Source organism: Miniopterus natalensis, chromosome 1 (assembly GCF_054644295.1).
Source record: "Miniopterus natalensis isolate mMinNat1 chromosome 1, mMinNat1.hap1, whole genome shotgun sequence".
In the NCBI taxonomy this organism is placed as follows: domain Eukaryota; kingdom Metazoa; phylum Chordata; class Mammalia; order Chiroptera; family Miniopteridae; genus Miniopterus; species Miniopterus natalensis.
Genome location: NC_142081.1, coordinates 33369685 through 33391607, shown reverse-complemented (window position 1 = coordinate 33391607; position 21923 = coordinate 33369685). Strand labels below are relative to the sequence as shown.

At 40.9% G+C, this 21923-nt stretch overlaps 1 protein-coding gene and 1 pseudogene across 2 annotated transcripts in view; both read left to right on the top strand.

Moving 5' to 3' along the window:
• PELI2 (pellino E3 ubiquitin protein ligase family member 2) overlaps nucleotides 1–19062 on the top strand; it is a 153958-nt gene extending 134896 nt beyond the window's left edge. For both annotated transcript variants that reach the window (XM_087820266.1, XM_087820263.1), the window contains 4 exons: nucleotides 826–927; nucleotides 9773–9970; nucleotides 11484–11672; nucleotides 17661–19062. In XM_087820266.1, the coding sequence (XP_087676392.1) occupies nucleotides 826–927; nucleotides 9773–9970; nucleotides 11484–11672; nucleotides 17661–18227 (1056 nt within the window). In that variant the 3' untranslated portion in view covers nucleotides 18228–19062. The remainder of the gene's footprint in view (nucleotides 1–825; nucleotides 928–9772; nucleotides 9971–11483; nucleotides 11673–17660) is intronic.
• Nucleotides 19063–19151: 89 nt separating this feature from the next.
• Nucleotides 19152–20764, top strand: LOC107525895 (bone morphogenetic protein 10 pseudogene; annotated as a pseudogene).
• The last annotated feature ends 1159 nt before the right edge of the window (nucleotides 20765–21923 follow it).

Genomic DNA, 21923 nt, shown 5'->3' with positions numbered 1-21923 from the left:
TTATTATACTTAATATAAAAGAGTGGAAATGAAGATAAAGTAGAATGGATAAAATGTCATTGAAATAATTTGGAGTACAATTTAAGTAAACTTTTTTATTAATTTGGAAATTTAAAAGCATGTGACTACAACTTAAGATGTGTCAAATATATTATTATGGAGAAAATAAGAACAATATTGTATTATTGGTTTCTAGATTTTTTGAAAAAGACTATTAACTTTAGTCTAAAAATATAAAAGATAAAACTAACTTAGCTGCCATATTTATTCAGTAACTATGTGGGTTAATCAACTGCCTATAGAAGATTTAAATAAGGTGTAGAGCAGAGTATAAGTATTATCAGCTAGAAAAGTACATTATTATATAGAAATTCTTACAGAACATTTATAATTTTTTCAGTGATTCTTTTACTATGATTATAATCTCTGTTACACAGGAAATACCAAAATGTTACTGACTTACCTGTTGTAGTGTGAAATAAGTTTTAAAATTTTAAATAAATTTTATTAGTCTACAGAGAAAGTGTGTGTTTTAATGGGAATATGATTAAATCAAGTCTTGTAAACTAGTAAATTAGCTTTGAATTGAAATAACTAAAACATTATTCATATTAAGTTAGAATATTGGGTAAATCCAGAATTGTGGCTATTCACTGCCCTGTAATTCAGGGCACAGCTCAGGGACAGGCTCTGAGCGTTAGGAAAATGCTAGTTTGTGTTGTGTTTTGCTGACAGAGTGATGTCTGTCTGCTACAAACAGAATTGTGGGTATGTTGTTGAAGTGAAATTTTAATAAATTTTTATATTTTTTTATTTCATTATTAGGCTATCAGCTGCAAAGGTCAACACAGTATATCATATACTCTGTCAAGGAATCAGACTGTGGTGGTGGAGTATACACATGATAAAGATACAGATATGTTTCAGGTAACATCTTACTCTTTTTTTCATGGAAATTTTAGGACGTTATTCCTTCAGTTCTGTATTTTGATATGTGATCAGAACTTCTAGCACATAAGCTTTTGGTGAGGCCCCATGGGAAGAGGTGAGGATAATACAAAAATTATCCTTTTTGGTTTTTGAAAGATTAAGAAAACTTAATTCTAAAACTGCAAAAGTAATTATAAAGGCTACATTCTCAGATCTCAATGCAATAAAAATACTTTAATAGCAAGAATATTTTTATAGCCAGCTTCTTTTAAAAGCCGACATATTTAAAATACTTCCTAAGTAACAGTTGAATGAAAGATGACATCAAAACTACAACTATAGGCCTTTTAAAAAATAACTGGTTACATTATATGGCAAAACTCATGAAATATGACTGACAGTATACTCAAAAGAAATGTAAAAACTTTAAGGGCTTCTATTGGAAGGAAGGTAGGAAGGAAGGAAGAGTCAAGGAATTAAACATTTGTCTCAAAAAGTTCTGTTTAAAAAAATAACAGTAAGAAAGTAGAGGACAGGCTGAGAGACAACAAGATGGTGGGATAGGTAACTGCCATACCCGCCACCTGCTACAACCACATCAGAATTATAACTAAAATACAGAACAACCATCATTCAGAAACTCCTGAAATCTAGCTGAACAGAAGTCCTGCAACTAGGGAACTGAAGAAGCACATCCATACCAGTAAGAGGGGCGGAGACACAAGGTGGAATCTGGGATGAATCGCTGAGATGCAGTGGTGGTCCCCCACCCAGATGCAGCAGTTTAAAGCCAGGAGGGGATATCTCGGCGGTAGAGGTTTCCTGGAGAGGAGAGGGGGGAGGAGCAAGGGTTCCCAGCCCCACATCAGGCCCCCCAGCCGAGGATTCCAGTGCTGGGAAGAGAAGTCCCCACAACCTTGGGCTGTAAAAATGAGCAGGGATTATGGCTGAGTGACGCAGAGACTGCTGGAGTCCCAGGCAGCTTCTCTTAAAGGGCCAATGCACGGACTTACTCAAACGTACTCCCTCTGAGCTCCAGTGTTGGGTAGCAGCTTGAGAGGAACCTGAGACATTTGGGGAGGAACTAACTTGCCTGGAATCAGGAAGAAAGCTGGAGGGGCAGCTTTCTCACAGAGAGCAGGCAGAGGCCATTGCTCCTTTGAAGAGCCCTCTCCCCACAGAGTGGCAGGCGCTTTTTCTGAATCTCCGTCAACCTGGCCCTGCCCTGGTGAATTCCTGAGACCCTGCCCCTCCCTACTTGCAAGCTCATCCAAGCCATTTCCAGTGGCTTTTTTATGCAAGTGGCCTCTCTAACCTCATGTTTAGGACTCTCCTAAAATCTCTCAAACAAGCAGCAGCTGGCCTCAGCATGCCCCATACCTCTCAGTAAGTAGCCCCAGGCCTGGCACTAGTGGCAACCTGCATTGGTTCATAATGTGGCCTCTCCTGGACACCTCCAAGTCCAACACAAGTAGCAGCCATCTACAGATTGCTGTGTAGCTCATGCTGGGGGGCTCTGGGCAGGGCACAGGTAGAGGCTGACTTTGCATCCCAGGAGGCCCCAGAAACAGTGCATCCGGTGGTCAACTTCAACCACGCTAAATTACAAGCCTACTGCATCCACAAGTGACACACTCAAGGGGCAGACTCGGTGAACACTAAAGCCCCACTGAAGTAAATTCTGCTCCATAGGGGTGTGCGCTCTTCGCCTGTAGTTGCAACTGATCTTCACAGCTGATTGGCCTGGAGGTCAGTTCCTCCCAGTGATGCCAAGAGCAACCAAGGCTCAACTACAACAGGACAGTGCACACAGCCCACACAGGGGAGTACCTAGAAGGCCCAGCTCAGGTGACTGGGGAGACTGAGCCACTGGGCCCTACAGGACACCTCCTACACAAAGCCACTCTACCAATTCCAGGAGACATAGAAGCTCTACCTAATACATAGAAACAAACACCAGGAAGCAGCCAAAATGCAGAGATAAAGAAACATGTCACAAATGAAAGAACAGAAGCAATGTCCAGAAAAAGAACTAAATGAAATGGAGCCAAGCAAGCTACTAGATACAGAGTTCAAAACAACAGTTATAAGGATGCTCAAGGAACTTAATGAGAATGTCAAGGATCTTAGTAAGACTTGTAAGGAAATTAGTGCGATCATCAATGACATGAAAAAGTACCAGTCAGAAATGAAGGCTATGCTAACTGAAAGGAATGATAATTTACAGGGAATCAACAGTAGAGTAGAGGACGCTAAGAATCAAATCAGCAATTTGGAATGTAAGGAAGCAAAAAATCCCCAACCAGAAGAGAAAAAAGAAAAAATAATCCAGAAACATATAGTATAAGGAATCTCTGGGACAATTTCAAGCAGCCCAACATTCTCATTATGGGGAGTACCAGGAGGAGAAGAAAGAGAACAAGAAATTGAAAACCTATTTGAAAAAATAATGACAGGAAATTTCCCCTACATGGTGAAAGAAATAGACTTACAAGTCCAGGAAGCACAGAGAGCCCCAAACAAGAGGAACCCAAAGAAGCCCACACCAAGACACATCATAGTTAGAATGCCAGAAGTTAAAAACAAAGAATTGTAACAGCAGCAAGAGAAAAGCAGTTAGTTACCTACAAGGGAGCACCTGTACAACTGTTTGCTGATTTCTCAACTGAAACTTTGCAGGCCAGAAGGGAGCGGCAAGGAGTATTCAAAGTGATGAAAAGCAAGAACCTACAACCAAGATTACTGTACCCAGCAAAGCTGTCATTTAGAACTGAAGGTTCGAAAATGACCTTCACAGAAAAGAAAAAGTTAAAGGAGTTCATCATCACCAAACCAGTATTAAATGGAATATTGAAGGGTCTTCTTTAAGACGAAGCTAATGAACAAAAGGAACTGACAAACAAAATAGACCCAGAGACATTGAAGCATGCAACAGACAATCATATTTCAGAGGAAGGGAGGGGGCTGGAGGGTGGGAAGAGATTAACCAAAGAAGTTACATACATATATGCATAACACATGACCACAAACAATAATGGGGTGAAGGCCTGGGGAGGGGGTGGGAGACAGATGGAGGGGGTCAGTGGGGGGAAAAATGGGACACCTATAATACTTTCAACAATAAAGATAAGAAAAAAAAAGTAGAGGACAGGTTCAGGAATAGTTCTATTGATACATATTAGGATGTCCAGAAAGTAGAAGGAAGAAAGTAATAAAGGAAAAAAGTAATCAATTCAAAATGAGAATTACTATATCTGAGATTTGGTACTTTAAAACAACAGAAAATTAAGGCTAATAAAATAAAAAAGCAAACACAAATTGGAAACCATGAGGTTTTGCATTTCTGTATGGAGAGTTAAATTATTAATTAAATGTTGAACAGATGTCAAATAAGTATCATAAATACTGGCATCAAAAAGGAATAAAATCAGCTCTTACAAATAAGAAAATATGCTCAGCCTCACTTATAAAAAGAGAAATGTGAATTAAAATCACACAGTTACCGTTTTTCACGTACCAGATTGGCAGAAATCCAGAAGTTTTTGTCAGAGATAATGGGAGACAGGCTCCTACATGCTATAAATTGGTACTACCTCTGTGGGGCGATGATTTGGAAATACCTATGAAAAGTGACTCGGCTCTTCCCCTAAATCTCTGCTTCCTAGAGATTTACCTTGGAGATACCCCTGCATACGTGCAAAACATTTTTATCAAGCCACTGCTTGAGGCATGGTTTAATAATAAAAGATTACAAACAACCTAAACGTCTTTCGGTAGGAGACCAGTTCTGTGAATTAGAGGACAGCCATACAGTCGGGGCCTCCAAGGCTATAAAACAAAATAAGAAAAAGCTCTACATGCAGACATAGAAAGAGTTCCAAGCATATTTAAAGAATTAAATATTAATACTATTAAATATATTGAGTCATTGATGGTATTATATTCAATTAAGATTACTTAATGTTGAGTGTTAATAAGGTAAATAATGTTATTAAATATATTAAAATTTAAATAGCATGTTGATCATTAAGTATTAAGTTAGTATAATTAAATGTCTAAGTAATGCCTATATGTAGCAAGTGAAGCACTTGCCTTTGTGGGGAAGAGGACCAGGCAGGTGGTATACAGGGAAGTACTTCATACTTTCTGATTTTTTGAATCATGTGAATGTGTTAGCTATTTTTTTAAAAACCACTAAACAATTATAGATAAATAGATGGATAGAGCCATCATCATAGTCATAGGTATAGACATATAAGTGCTAGTTTGAACTCAGAAGTAAGATTTATTATCAAATTTAGACAAAATATTAAATGGTTTTACTCTTTATGCCATTTCATTTAATAATATTCCAAATGGTTTTTCTTTCCGTTCTACCGAAGAAAATCTCTAAGTAGTTTTAGATGGTAACATTAGCATCTATATAGTTGAGAAAATTGTTTAAGAATATCAACATTTTTTCAATAGTTTCTTAAAACAAGTGTAGGTGTGTTTATGTCACAGCGATTAGGCTCAGTCATAATCCTCCATTCATCAATTTCATTTCTTGAGTGTGTACTACTACGTGCCAGATACTCATCTAGTTCCTATACATAGTAAGCTAAGGCTTCCCTCTCCTGGAGCGTACATTCTAGAGGAGGCAAAAGACCACAAACATGCAGGCATTCCAGGCAGAGGGCCAAGTCCCCAAGGCAGGAGCTGAGTGAAGGAGGAGGGAAATGAAATGAGATGACCTTGGAAAGGTAGGCAGAGGCAGGAGAGGTAAGGCCTTTAGGCCAAGTAAAGAACTTGGGTTTTATTTTAGGAGTTTGGGAGAAGCCATTGGAGGATTTTAAGCAAGAGAGAGGTATAACCTGATTTGTGTTTTCAAAAAATATCTCCAACTACACTGTACAGAGGAGAATGTAGGAGGCCAGTGTGAAACTGGAAGACCAGTTTGGAGGCTTACCAAGGTAATGCAATCCAAGAAAGAGCTGATGGTAACTGGAACTAAGGTGGGGAAAGATGTGTTTTGGAGGTAGTGTTGACAGGATTTAAACAAGGTTAAACATGGGTGTGAATGAAAGTATCAAGGGTAATTCTTAGGTATTGATTTTTAGCTTGAGCAAATTGGATGTCAGTCATTGACATAGGGAATCTAGGGATTGAAGAAGGGAATCCAGGTTCTGTCTGGAATGTGTTACATTTAAGATGCTTGTTAGACATCCAAGTGGACACTGAGTGTGCTCGTCTGAAGCGTGGGGGAGAGATCGGGGCTTTATGGTTAATAAATGGGATTCAATGAGATTATCCAGGGAGAGAACAGAAAGAGAAGGGAAGGGAGTTATTTACCAACTAGCCTGGAAGGGTTTCATTATTTGAATACTAGGTACAGATGTGCCAGGATCTGCCGGCTGAGTATAAGCCCTGGAACCCTCAGCAAGAGAGGTTTCAGTAGAGCCACTGGGAGGGAAGCTCAGTGGGAGTGGGTTGAGGAGACAAGTTAAGGGAATGAGTAAGGAAATAGAGGTAGTAACTAGTGACAGTATTTTAAAGAAGTATTGCTGTTAAGTGAATCAGAGAAATGAGCCAATAGCTTGAGGGCTCCTTGCAGGCAAAGGAAAGTTTTTTAAATATGAGACTAGTCTAGAGCACTGCTACTCAAACTACTCAGCAGAGCAGCGAAATGTCTGTTAACAGTACAGAGTGAGATGAGTAGGACATTGGAAACTTATAGCAGTTTGGTATTCCTGAAACATCAAAACAGGTCTAATACTCATTTTTATTATATTTTTATAAGGTATTCATGGCAAATTGAAATTTAAAAAACAAAAACACAGGTTCTTTACTCCACAGAGGCACAGTGTGAGAAGCTTCAGGATGTGTTTGATAGCTGATGGCATGATCCAGTCTCAACAAAGAAATTGATGATTCAGGGGAGAGAGGAGGCAGGAGAAAATATCGGGAGCAAAATCCTTAGGAGGTAGAGAATATTGGGATCTCAGGCATCAGTGGAGAGATTGGTCTTGAATAGCAGCTGCAGTATTTCATTCTTGTTATAGGGGGGAAGCCAAATAATGTTATAGGTGCAAGGACATAGGAAGGGTTGGTCTGGGAAACTGGAGGGAGGCCCTTTCAGGTGCTCCCATTCTTACTATCTTACCTGTACTGACTTCGACCGACAACCAGGCAAACCCCAACTTTTCTCATTTATGTTAAAATTTAAAGTGCTGAATGATGCTGTGTCTGTGAGTATCAGCAATAGGGATTAAAATTCTCCCTATGGCTACTATATGAATGTCAGCACTATATGAATATGAGATGAAATTCAGAAACACCTTGGCTTATCTACAGTACTTCCCTTAAAATAATGTAGAGTTGATCCAGTAAACAAAAGAAAGGGCAGGATCCAAGTTTTCCACAGTGGGTGAGTTTTCAGCAGGAAAGTGGCTCTGTTTTTTTTCTGGCAAAAGCACCCTGAAGTTTGTTTCATACAGAGGAAATTATACTAGCGCTGTAGGTTAGATTTAAGTGGAAGTGAATTGATAAACAAATCTTATATGACCAGCCAGATAAGTATCATGACTTGAAATAATTGATCCTAGCAGTATGTTCCAGTTGGAATAAAATGCCACGTATTGCAGTCAATTTCAGTTAATTCATCAGGACATTAATTTAATACATTGGGACAAAATCAGAATGGCCTTTCTTGAAAAGAATAATCTCTGTACACAAGGAGCCATGATTGACATTTTACTAGAGTGTGGTTTTAGCTTTGAGCTTCTAACAGAACCTAAAAGGCATTACCCTCTACCATGGAGGTGGCAGAAATTAGATCAGAGACTGTCGTTGTGAGAACTCTGGCTTTTGTTTGGTGACCAGGCAATTTTAGAACTTTTCCCATTTTACTCCTAAGCTTCATTGGAACAGAAGTTCAGGTTTGTTTCTGAGTTTGGAGTAGCCTTTATTTTCTCCTTTTCACATTCTTATATTTGTGAAATACTTTGCGTAAGTATTTGTTACTTCTTTAATTGAATAAAAGCGTTTTAAAGTAAAATAAGTCAGACAGAGAGAGATAAATACTGTATAACATCACTTACATGTGGAACCTTTAAAAAAATCAAAATCATAGAAACAGAAGAATGGTGGTTGGTTACCAGGGGTTGGGGAAGGCGGTGGGGGATGTTGGTCAAACAGTGCAAACTTCCAGGTGTAAGATGAATAAATTTGGAGGATATAGTGCTGCATGGTGACTATAGTTAATGCTGATTATATACTTGAAAGTAGCTAAGAGAATAGCTTAAAAAAGGGCTTTAAAAAAATTGGAGCAGTCTAAATCAGAGCTTCTGACTACACACTCAGCTTTAACTTGAATCTAGCAGGGAGAAGATTCTGCAACTTCAGAAAGATGAATTGTATGATGATATGATTTTGTAATATCTCTAATTTACATTTTATGTTACATTTTTAAACAACTTATAGGTTTTCTAAACCTGAAATGCATACATTCAGGCAATATGCATCTAGTTAAGTTGATGAGTTTCAGTGTGCCCAGTGGTTTAGTTTATTCCAGGCACATTTCATTAGAACAAGAAATTAAGGTTTGTAAACGAGAAAGTAGATGTCCGTTGTTGGTTGGTTTGAGATAGAGTATGCATGAGAATGTATATATGAGATTTACAAAAGAAATTTAATATTGTTCCAGGAAACAAGCAGAGCTAAATTATGTAAGATATAGTAATACTGTTCCCTTTTATGCATTTGGATAAAAAGTGTATTGCATTGCTTATGTTTTAGATAGAATTTTGAAATCAGGGTAAAGAAACCTGGGAAATTAACTTTTGGGGACCTTACATGTATACATCTGTGTTCCTCTCATTGGCAGCTTCAAAATCAAAGTCACTATTTTTAGAACATTAATATGTTTAGCGAGAAATGATTCATTTACGTATAAATGATTTTAAGTTAAGAAGTCTCTTTGGCATATGTAACATTTATCACTGTTTTCCAGTTAGAGATTCATAGAACATTATTACATAAACATTTTACTATTGTATCTTGAGATTTCTTATTTTTAAACAAATACTTCTCCTTCCTCACAGGACAAAGTTATACCTTCCTTATTTGGATTTATTGAATATAAAAAGCTTTGTTAGGACTGTAAGATCTGGCCAATGAAATATATTCTTTCTGACAGCATTTAAACTTACCAAGGAAAGAAAGCCAATATAATATTACTGGCAACTTTTTAGACTTTCCCAAGAGAGTTTTTTTAAAAACCTCAAATTGAAATGTTAAGGTCAGCTTTTAAAATCTTTGATTTGATTGCATCCAAACTTCTTACATTGAGAAATGGTAACAGGTATTTGATCTTATGTCTGGATTAGGGCTGTCCTTGCTCTGTGCTATGAGTCCCTGGTGGATTGACTTAGTGGGCACAGCCAGTCCCTGGAGCTGGACAGAAATGGGGGCTAGAGTTTGTTTTTTGTTGTCTTCCTTTAAAATCTTGTTTTTTCCCACCTGGAAGCACACACACATGCATGCGCGCGCGCACACACACACGATTTGCCATAAAAGTAATGCTCCTGTCTGATTCAAGATATGCAGTCTGTTTGGGGTAAGATCTCTTCCTCCAGAATAGAAACTGGAGCTTTTCTTCTAACATTTAGAATCTGATGGTTGGTTACCATAAAATCTCCTTAGTTCAACAATAAAAGGAGCAGAACTGAACTTTTTCCTTAATTTCTGACCTCCAAAGCAGAGATAATGAATGTTACAAGAATCCTGAACACTCACCCCATTTGAGCAAATTATGGTGACATGATATTTTTCAAATGAGTTAGGAGTGTTTTGATTTACTTAGGTGGGCAGATCAACCGAGAGCCCTATTGACTTCGTCGTCACAGACACGGTTTCTGGCGGTCAGAACAGTGACGAAGCCCAGATTACACAGAGCACCATATCCAGGTTTGCCTGCAGGATCGTCTGTGACAGGAACGAGCCTTATACAGCACGGATATTTGCAGCCGGATTTGACTCTTCCAAAAACATATTTCTTGGAGTAAGTACTATTAATAAGTACCTTGTTTCAAGAAAAACACCATTATCATATATGACATGTAACTGTAACCAAACATTTGATTTACGTGATGCCTCTAGTTAAATTTTGAAATTTTTGTTTTCAGATGGCCAGTTTGAAAAGCTGTTATTAAAAGTCTGAAAATTGTTTTCATTACTTATTGTTTTATTTGCTATAGTAATTATAATATGTACAGTAATTAGTTTTTAAAGTATATCTCTTAACATCATGCAGAATGTACTTATGGTAGTTTTAAGGAGTTCATTTTCATAGGGAAAAATAAGTGGTCAAATATAGATAATTAGGGTTCAAAGGAATATGTTAATTATTTGTCCATTCAGAAATTGACTGTTTGCTGTGCTCCATATTGGGTTATAGATGTGATACCACAGAAAGCAAAACATTAAAAATCTCTCCTTCATAGGGTTTTCATGTAAATTGAACCCAAAAGTTTTAGTGAGGATCCAGTTTTCATATAGTTCCTTTTTGAATCTGGACATTTTTGTAGGGCAAATAAAAACACCCAAATGGCCTAAACCATAACAAAAATGTATTATCCCACATCACAAGAAGTGCCAAAGAAGGCCAGCTGCAGGGTTGGTTAATTCGGCGGTTCTGTGACCTGAGAGACCAGGTTCTTTGTCTTGCCCCCGCCTCACTGGGTACATTAGCTTCCTCGGGCAAGGTCTTCTCGTGGGTGAGAAATGGCTCTTATGCTACCACACATCCCCTGCTGAAGAAGAGGTGCAGATGCACTGTTTATCCCTTGTCTCTTTGTAGAGCAAAGAAACCTACCTTTCCAGGAAGCCTCTCGGAAGACTCACTAAGGTCCCATTGGCCAGAACTCAGCCACATGCCCACCCCTGAACAGTCATTGGCAAGGGGCTGAGATCATCATAACTGGCTTATCGTAATCAGGGTTTACCCGAGTTACGTGAACAATATCTGACTCTGTCCCCAGGAGAGAAGAGTGAAATCAATGTGGTGCAGTCACCCAAGTGTCGGTCCTGCCATTATATCAAGCCACCTGTGAGGATGTCAATACTGATTCTGATGAAAACATAGTAGCCGCAAATTGTTGGCTTCACATTTGTTGAAATTTTGTATGTTTAATATAAATATTTTCCCTTCTTCTGCACATTTCCCTGATAATGAGTTCATACAAAGCATCTTTAGATAATGAGATGAAAGCACTGCAGAAATAAACTGAAGAATTCACACCAGATTCTGGAATCACCTGAGGGGGTGGGGTGCGGGGATGAAAAAGAATCTCTGAGGGAGAGGCCTAGGCATCAGGTTATTTTGTTTTTAAGCTCCCAAGTCATCCATTTTACCACTTCTTTCATATTGTTGGGCTAATTGCATATTTTATGCTTCTGATTATTAGCTTTAAATAGAAAATGAAAATTCACCACTTTCCTCCCCTTTGCTCCTACCCAATATTTTAAAGAGATTCTAGAATCCCTTCATTTAGCATGCTTTTTCTGCTCTCCAGGAAAAGGCAGCAAAATGGAAAAACCCCGATGGCCACATGGATGGGCTCACTACAAACGGGGTCCTGGTGATGCACCCCAGAGGGGGTTTCACTGAGGAGTCCCAGCCCGGGGTCTGGCGTGAGATCTCCGTCTGTGGAGATGTGTACACCTTGCGAGAAACCAGGTCGGCCCAGCAGAGAGGAAAGCTGGTAAGTAGACTTCACTTTGAAAAACGCAGCGGACTATAAAAACCTAATCAGGGACTGCCCTTTTCCTCCCCTGCAACTCAGAGCCTCTGTGCCGGTGTGAGTGCTGGGCACCTCTGACCAGGAGGGCAACAGTTCTGAAAGCAAGAGGGAAGTGCCTTATGTCCTTTAACAGTTAAGCTTCTCTCATGGCGGAAGAAATTATCTTTTGCTCCTTACAACCTGAGAGCATAATCTTTCATTATATCCTTCACCACAAAAATCCACTTAAATTCACTTTAAAAAGAAAACTTAATTTTAGTGTAAAAGTTTATTAATTTGGAAAAATCCTAAACAGTCTAGGACTAATTAGTGAAAATTGTGATTTACAGAATTATTTATTAGGCTTTCTGGAACTAAAACATAATTAAGTTAGCTTTTTTTTTTAGTCTATAGTAAGGAATTAATACATAATTCCCTATATAACTCACCAAAATGTAACTACTGCTTTTCGCTTGAAGTAATTCATATAGTGCATTGACTTGGTGTGTTAATATTTTCCTGGAACTATTACTACTAATCCCAAATGCCCTAAAGCAATTGGTCCTTTAACCCTTTCTTCTATGGAGAATGATTATAATACCTTAAATGAGAAGCTGTGGGTTTCTGATCTTGCTGTAGCTGTGGGGCACAGCACACAAGGTTCTTTTTTTTATTTGAATTTATTGGGGTGACATTGGTTCACAAAACCATACACGTTTCAAGTGCACAACTCAACAGAACATCATGTGCACACTGCATCGTGTACTCACCACCCAAAGTCAAGTCTCTCTCTGTCCCCACTTATCTTCTTTGCCCACCTCCACCTTCCCCCACCCCTTTCCCTCTGGCCAGCACCATTGTTGTGCCTGTCTGTGTGTCATATATATACATAGGTAGGTAGATAGATATTTTTGCTTAATCCCTTCACCTTTTATCACCCAACCCCCCTTCCCTCTGACATCTGTCAGTCTGTTTTATGTATCTATGCTTCTGTTTCTGGGTTTTTTTTTGTTAATTTTGTTGATTAGATTCCACAATGAGATCACATGGTACTTGTCTTTCTCTGAGTGCCTTATTTCACTTAGCATAATATCCTCCAGGTCCATCTATGCTGTCGCAAAAGGTAAGATTTCCTTCTTTTTACAGCTGAGTAGTAGTCTATTGTATAAATGTACACAGCTTTTTTATCCAGTCATCTAAAGGTTCTTAGTAAATTTTCCACTCTAGTACTTTTCATTGTTAGATAGAAGCTAGAACAAGAGAAACAAATATTTTCATCAAAGGGACTTCCATGGAAAAAATACAGGGAAATAGAGGATTGATATAGCATTTTTCAGAGAGAAATATTTTTAAGATGGAAAAAGAAGATGGGGAACTGTTTTACTAACTTGGTTTGCTTTTCTTTACTGGCTGTTTATTTTCAGGGAAATTTTAAAATTTCTCTTTTATACCATTATTCAGCTATAGGTACAGCTTCTTTGTTTGATGATAAAGCCAGGTCTTGGAGCATCATAGCTGAGTAAAGATGAGAAATATTTTCTAAGAAAGGCCAAGTAAATTCAGTAAACTTTGTCTAAACACTTTTAAAAGAGATTGTAAATAAGGAAGAGAATCTGAAAGCAGTTTTTCCAAATAACTTCTTGTCTCCTATCATCAGATAATGTTACACAGCACTGACCTAGGCTGGCCAGACTGGTTATTAGTCATTCTCACAGCAACAGTGAGAAGTCAGTGAAAGGTTGTGATTGTAGGCACTGCATCAACATTTCAGAGCCATCATTAGCTCCTAATTTAATCTACACGTCTCCACAGGGGGAAGTGGAATTGTCCCCATTATATGGATGAGGGAGGAAGGTATGGCACAGAGAGGTTAAATATTGCCCAATGTCCCAGAGTTAGAAGGTGGCACCAAATTGGATTGAAACTCGGGTCCCCCTGATTGAGAGTCTGGACTCCTAGCCCCCACTCAGTATGGTCTTATGGGGAGTCACACCTGGCTCTCACCTGAGATGGTTCACACCAGAACAGTTGCCTCCTGGGTAAATATAAATCATATGCAGCAATGCAGGAAGGGCTTGTTTGTCCAGGAGGGCACATCCTGGATGCTTGTCTTGCCCACTCTGATAATTGTGTAGTGACCCAGCTCACACTTCTACCATATGCCGGAGAAGTCTACAGTGCTACTGAAACAGCTCCAAAATAGCTTGTGTGAATGGATTGCATTAAATATAGACTAATTTTAAAGCTTTCCCTTTAAGTGATGCTCAGATCTACGTAAAGCTGTGCTGTACTATTTGATCACATACGACTGACCCAGCCAACAATAAAGGTTTCCAGTTTCTGTCTGTCTGATTTTGGACTTGTGACACCGTGGGGATGAAGGGATCCATACTCCCTGTGACCCCCGCTTGTTAACTTGGAGAGCAGTTTGTCTCTGTCCGAGATAGAAACTTGCTGATTCTTTGCACTTCCATTCCAGTGTGTGACTCTTTGGTCTTGTACATGTTGATGGTAGCAGTTGATATAAATTGTGTCTATCTGAAGGTATCATTTGTAACTTAATATGGGAATATGGAGACTAGAGTGGTAAGCTAGGAGTCCAGAATATTTGTTATGACAACAGTCGAGGCCCCCTGGTAGAGAGGGTTTTGTATTAATATCAGTATATTCTGTTTTTAACAAGAAGTCACCACAGTTGCTCATTATTACAGCACATGATGAGCCCCTTGGTCCTTCGTACTTGATCCCCATAATTAAGTGTGGGGGAAATATTTTTTTCAGGAGCTTAAACCCCTGAGTAAATAAAGGGGCAAATGAACTGTGACTTGTGTCCTGCTCATTTGCCTGGTTAATGGTAACATGGTAACATTTATCATACGGCTCCAGTAGACTCTTGAGTATTTTATCAAATTATATTTGAGATATTTTATTAAACCATATTGGCTTTGTATAAAATTAGTTAAATTCAGTTAAGTTGATTTGCTTACCTAATTTTAGGTGAAATTATAAAAATACCCATAGGGTTACCTGGCCGATGTGGCTCAGTTGGTTGAACTTCCTTCTGTGCCCCGAAAGGTGGTGGTTTTGATTCCCGGTCAGGGCACATACCTGGGTTGGGGGCTCGGAAGGCAGTTGATCGATGTTTCTCTCTCATGTCAGTGTATCTCTCTCTCTCTCTCCCTTCCTCTGTCTAAGTATGTTCTCCGGTGAGGATTTTTTTAAAAATTAAAAAGAAAACTGTTACTACACAAGTGCTGTGTTAATTCTCTCTCACATATCACTGAAAGCAACCCTATGAAGTCAGTGTTGTTATTGTTACTATTTATAGATGAGGAAGTCAGGGCTTGCTCAGCTCTTAAGTGGCAGATGGGGATTTGAATTCCCTTCTCCAAACTTAGCCATTGATATTTTAGGGCCATTAGGTTGTAACTGTCTTTCACGTTCACAACCCTGTCTATTCCTTGTGCCTCCTCCTTGCACTTTTATTTTTGTAGAGTTTAATAAAAGTCCTTCCCCAGCCTCTGTACAGTGGCATCTTTACCATTCTGCTCCCCACACACTGTATTCTGGAGAAAAGCTACTCATTTTGTTCACAGATAGTGGCAGCACATAAGAAATAACAAATAAGAGGGAAACGGATTACTGTTTGGGCAGCCACTATATATTAGTGGTTCCAAAGGCAGGCCACAGGTTCCAGTCCTGCTTCTTCCACGCAGTAGCTCTACATTCTAAATCAGTGACATCCCAAATGTTGAGTCAGGGTTCGCCAAGAGAGGGGTAATGTGGGGTGGGGTGCGCAGCTCTACTCAAAGGACATGCTTGTGCACACCTGTGGACAGTCCAGCTTGGTGTATTCATAGACTCGAGCTCTGTGCACTCAGCCTGGAGCAGCCAGCCCTGTTTCACAGTTTGCTACAACAGCAGAGGTCAAGTTGGCCATATTGTGAATATTAAAAAGTTTGGGCTTCATCCTGACGGCAGTGGGGTGCCAGCACAATCCTTTGAGCCAGAGAATGACAAAATTCCTGATCTTCTCATAACTCTCTTCCCCTTACATGATTCTTTTCCTGCACCCCAGCCTTAGTGGGGATGCCCTGGCTCTTCTTCGGTCTCCCTGCCCTCCCAGGGACCCTGCTGGGCAGTCTCATCCATTCTAGGGCTTCACTTAGATGCTGACAAGTCCCAGATGTGCTTCTCTGAGCCACATCTGTCTCAGAGGCTGCAGTCCCACGTGCCTTCTGGCATTACACAACAGACACTCTACGTGGCCCGCAGAGCCCGCACACCCAAAACTGACCTCACTCTCTTCTCCCCAAAACCTACCACTTCTAGATCGTCTGTTCAAGGAAAGTCCTGTTCTACATAGACAGTGAAGCCAGTACTTTTCCCACCTCCAGTCTTACACCCATCCAGCCCATCTTCCACACTTCTGGAAGGACCTTTTGGAAAGGCAAATCTGTTCTTTCATAGCTTCCTAAAACTCCTCATTGACTCCCTTCGGGCACCAACGCCAACCGACCTCTCCAACCTGGGCCTCTTGTCCTGCCCTCCCCCACATCCTGTGATGGCCCCACCCAGCTACGTCAGCTACCTCCTGAACCTCGTTGAACTCCTTGTTCCTTGATGCATGAGGTGTTTGGCCTTTTCATGCCTCCTCTCCCACCTGCTGACTCTTGACTATATCTTTTTCCAATCTCTGTTCAAGGAAGACCTTTTAGAAACCATTTCTGACTTGACATCATCAGAGTAACAGTAACAAACGTTTACACAATGCTTACTGCATGCCAGGCATTGTTCTAAGCACTTCATTTGTAATAACTCTTTTAACCCTCACATTCCCCTAACCTACATTTTACAGAAGAGGAAACTGACATACTGTGACTTTTTTTTTTTTTTTTAATATGTCTTTATTGATTCCAGAGAGAGGAAAGGGAGAGAGAGAGAGAGATAGAAACATCAATGATGAGAGATTCATTGATTGAGCCCACAACCCGGGCATGTGCCCTGACCAGGAATCGAACCCTGATCGCCTGGATCCCAGGTCGACGCTCAACCGCTGAGCCATGCCCGGCCGGGCCATACTGCGACTTTAACTGCCCAAGGTCACAGGGCTAGGAAGTGACCAAGCCAGGATTCACACCCAGGCAGTGGGCTCCAGAGTCCACACTCAGGGCCCCACTGTGGTGATGTTGCCTCGCATAGCACTTGCAACACCTTACTAACCTTCAGCTGGAGCTCGTCTGACTCCCACTGCTAAGGAGCAAGGCTGTGCAGGATAGGGGTGAGATTTCATTGGTCTTGCACCCTGGGCTTAGAAAGCACATGCGGCAGGTGGAGGCAGCAGTTAGATTCCTGCTGACCTAACTGTGCTCTTGTCAGCTGTTCATCAGTCTTGTGAGCACCTTGGTGCTTATCCCAGCCATCCTCTCAAAAATGAAGGCTCCCACTGAACAGTTCTGTTCCAGGTCTTAGGAGGGTAGGATGAAAGATAGATTGTTTATAAGCTAGGGGTCACCTGGAGCCACCTGGACACTGCAGTCATGATTGCAGTGCTCCGTGGGGTCTCTGGATCGGCTCTGGCTAGACGAGTGTGGTCTTTACTGGATGAACTGGTAGGACATCTCCCGTCCCTGATGGGATCAAAGAGTAATCATATTATTGACTTAAGGAGGAAAAATAAAAGTCTAAGCAGCTTTGTGCTCACTGAAATTACCTCTGTGTTGATTGAACACGTCCAGCTAGATAGATTGTGCTTAGGGCTTTGTGCCTGTGGGGCATGTGTATCATATCCATTGTTCAAATGGGGAAACGGGGTCAGGGAGAAGCAGCTACACCCCCAGTCCTGCCTTGAGTGTGGTAAACTGCCTTCCTGTGCTTACTTCAAAGATGACTTGTTTATTTTGAGGGGAGAGAATGTCTGTGACTCACTGAATTTTGCTTTTTAAAGGCATATCTGTCAAACTGTTCTAGGTGGAAAGTGAGACCAATGTGCTGCAGGATGGCTCCCTTATTGACCTGTGCGGGGCCACTCTTCTCTGGAGAACTGCGGACGGCCTTTTCCATGCCCCAACTCAGAAACACATAGAAGCCCTGCGCCAGGAGATCAACGCGGCCCGGCCACAGTGCCCTGTGGGGCTCAACACCCTGGCCTTCCCCAGCATCAACAGGAAGGAAGTGGTGGAGGAGAAGCAGCCCTGGGCCTACCTCAGCTGTGGCCATGTGCATGGGTACCACAACTGGGGCCATCGCAGCGACACGGAGGCCAACGAGAGGGAGTGTCCCATGTGCAGGACTGTGGGCCCGTACGTGCCGCTCTGGCTCGGCTGTGAGGCCGGGTTTTACGTAGACGCAGGACCGCCAACACACGCCTTCACCCCGTGTGGACACGTGTGCTCAGAGAAGTCTGCAAAATACTGGTCTCAGATCCCGCTGCCTCATGGAACTCACGCGTTTCATGCTGCCTGCCCTTTCTGTGCCACGCAGCTGGCTGGGGAACAGAACTGCATCAAATTAATTTTCCAGGGTCCTGTTGACTGATGCCCTTGACTTGACAGCCATGTACAACTTTATTAACACATTACTGTGAAGATTTTTGCCACTAACTCTCGATTTTACCTTTTTATAATGCTGTTTATTGGGGGGGGGACCCTGAGGCTGGGAGGAAAGAGGGAGCACCCTGAGGCTGGGAGGAAAGAGGGAGCATAGTGATGAAACATGCTAGGAGTTGAACAGATACCAATGGTGTGTTGCATGCTCCAGACAGTAGCAGCAGCATTGAAGTCTGCCTGATAACCACGTTATCTTTGTGATGATTGGATTTCAAACGCCATGCTTTTATTTTAACCTTGGGTTTTTAAACAAGTTTTGTTTTGTTTTTTTCCTTTGTAGCCTTGGGCACAACTTTAAATCATATTTTACAAATGAAGAAATTTATTCTAAAGTTGTTGGCTCATAATATGCCACGATCCATGCTGCAGGGTGTAGGTGTTACCTGAGAGATGTGTGACATCTGGAAATACTTGATACAACAGGCTAGAATCTGACCAGATACCAAAGGGCGGCTTTGTAAAATGTTATTGGTGGACCAGAGACCTTAGGCACAGGTGGTGGTTTTGAAATCTGGGCCTTTTTTCTGATTTATTTTTCTTTTGGGAGAAAATATTCATATGTTCTGTTTTCTTTTTATTAACTTTGGTGGAATTTAATTATCTTACACACACATTCACCAAATACCTTGGCATTTCAAACAAAGAATTTTCGGTAACTTTTTAGTCTGCCTTTTGTTATTTTTGTCTAGTATATTTTGTCCTTGATATTCATCAAACATGGCCAGAACTGTGCAGCTGATTAAAATGTAGCAACTTTAAAAACATTCATTCACTGAGGGTGATTATTGCAGCAGTAAACATGGCCAAGGTACTATAACGTCAAGTTTATTTGCTTAACAAATTGTTTTAAGATTTAAGAGCGATTAAAAATGAGATTTTATCTGGTGCACACGTTTATACTAGAGAGATAAGAAAGGCTAGGCTCCAAAGGGTATTTTGTTATCCAATTACTGCAACCTGACTTTGGGGGGAAGAGGAAGAATGGTAGGGGGAGGGAGAGAAAGGGGAAGAGTTTCCAAACTTGCCTCCAGTGACATTTACACATCACAAGATAAAATTGCCACTTACAACCCAGGAGAGCTAAACCTCCCTGGGTTGGCCTGGGTGTTCGAGCAGAGCCATGGGTTCTCTGGCCCTGCAGTTGTGCGCTCTCCTCTGCCTGGCAGCTCACTTTGTTTCTGGCAGCCCCATCATGAGCCTGGAGCAGTCGCCTCTGGAAGAAGACACGCCCCTCTTCGATGATGCCTTCTCAGAGCAAGATGGCGTTGACTTGGACACACTGCTGCAGAGCATGAAGAATGAGTTTCTCAAGACATTGAACCTGTCTGACATCCCTACGCAGGATTCAACTAAGGTTGACCCACCAGAGTACATGTTGGAACTCTACAACAAATTTGCAACAGACCGCACCTCCATGCCATCTGCCAGTATCATCAGGAGTTTCAAAAATGAAGACTTGTTTTCCCAACCAGCCAGTTTTAATGGGCTCAGAAAATACCCTCTCCTCTTCAATGTGTCCATCCCTCACCATGAAGAGGTCATTATGGCTGAACTCAGGTTGTACACACTGGTGCAAAAAGATCGCATGATACATGATGGAGTGGACTGGAAAATTACCATTTTTGAAGTACTCGAGAACACAGAGGACAATGAGGAAAGAAACATGCTGGTCTTGGTGTCAGGGGAGACCTATGGAACCAGCAATGAGTGGGAGACTTTTGATGTCACCAGTGCCATCAGACGTTGGCAAAAGTTGGGCTCATCCACCCACCAGCTGGAAATCCACATTGAGAGCAGACATGATGAAACCGAGGACACTGGCAGGGGACACCTGGAAATAGACACCAGTGGCCAGAATAAGCATGTCCCTTTACTTGTTGTGTTTTCTGATGACCAAAGCAGTGAGAAAGAACGGAAAGAGGAGCTGAATGAAATGGTCACCCAGGGGCTAGACAACCTGGATGATTATTCCAGTGGACCTGGGGAAGAGGCTTTGCTGCAGATGAGGTCAAACATTATCTATGACTCCACTGCCCGCATCAGAAGGAATGCCAATGGAAACTACTGCCAGAGGACCCCACTCTACATCGACTTCAAGGAGATTGGCTGGGACTCGTGGATCATTGCCCCACCTGGATATGACGCCTATGAATGCCGTGGTGTTTGCAACTATCCCCTGATAGAGCATCTCACAACCACAAAACATGCAATTATCCAGGCCTTGGTCCACCGCAAGAATTCCCAGAAGGCTTCCAAAGCCTGCTGTGTGCCCACCAAGCTGGAGCCCATCTCCATCCTCTATTTAGATAAAGGTGTTGTCACCTACAAGTTTAAATATGAAGGCATGGCCGTCTCTGAGTGTGGCTGCAGATAGAAGAGTTGTGTCGCTTATTTAATAACTATATGTGTATTAAAAAAAATGAGATTTTACTTTTTAAAACTATTTGTTGGGGCTTCATAACTTTTTATTTTTATTTTCTTCCTTAAGAAAACTAACCCAGCTGGCATGGCTCAATAGTTGAGCATCGACCTATGGTCCAGGAGGTCACAGTTCAATTCCCAGTCAGGGCACATGCCCAGGTTGCCAGCTTGATCCCCAGTGGGGGGCGTGCAGGAGGCAGCCGATCAATGACTCTGTCTCATCATTGATGTTTCTCTCTCTCTCCCTCTCCCTTCCTCTCTCTGAAATCAATAAAGATATATTTTAAAAAAATAAGAATAAAATAAGAATAAAAAAGAAAACGAAATTTCTGTGAGCCTAAAAGCAACGTATCACAATGACACAGGCGTCTTTATTCGCTCCCTTTCCACCATCTGTCACCTTCCCTTGCAGCTTACAGAGCCCTGGAAGTTTTGAAAATGTTTGCAAATCAAACTACATTTAAATGTAATGATTAGATATACACAACACCAAGTGGTACATCTGCAGAGATAATTTGAAATTCCTGATTTCAAGAGAGCAAATGAGTGTTTACTGAGGAATAATTAAATCAAAATTTCAGATGAGCTCCTCCATCCCCCTGTTATTTTCATTTCATTTGGAATAATAATTCCTGGGTGCTCATTCTGTGTGGTATCTGTAATATCACTGCTCCCAGAATGGAAAGATCCTTCAGGACAGAGCTGGCTGAGATGAGCTGGATCCCTGCCACATGGAGCAAGTATTTATTTAAGTTAACATCCTCTTAAATTGACCACTGCACATTCATGCTACATTTTTTAACCTTTGTAGAGATATCTAATTTATATGGTTCTAATATACTATATCCATACTTGAATTGGTTTTTTTCATGCTTTGTCTCTCCTGGCAAATATTTTGCCTATTTTCAGTTGTTCTAACCCATTTTTGAATGTCCTCCTTAAAGTGGTAAGCTATATTCTTTAATTGCTGCTGCTTGATTTGACTTTATAAAAAGTTCAGCCTCTCAATTATAAAATAGCTTTACTTTTCCATGAAGACTGCTGTTTAGGGTGAGATGTTTTTGTTTGGTAGGTTTTAAGTGATGTGAAAATCCAACGACAGTCCTCTTAATCACTTACTCTTCTGTGTAGGGTACTCCACCTGCAGACAGAAAAGGAAACAATGAAATTGCCTAAATAATACATCAAATGCCTCTTGATTTAG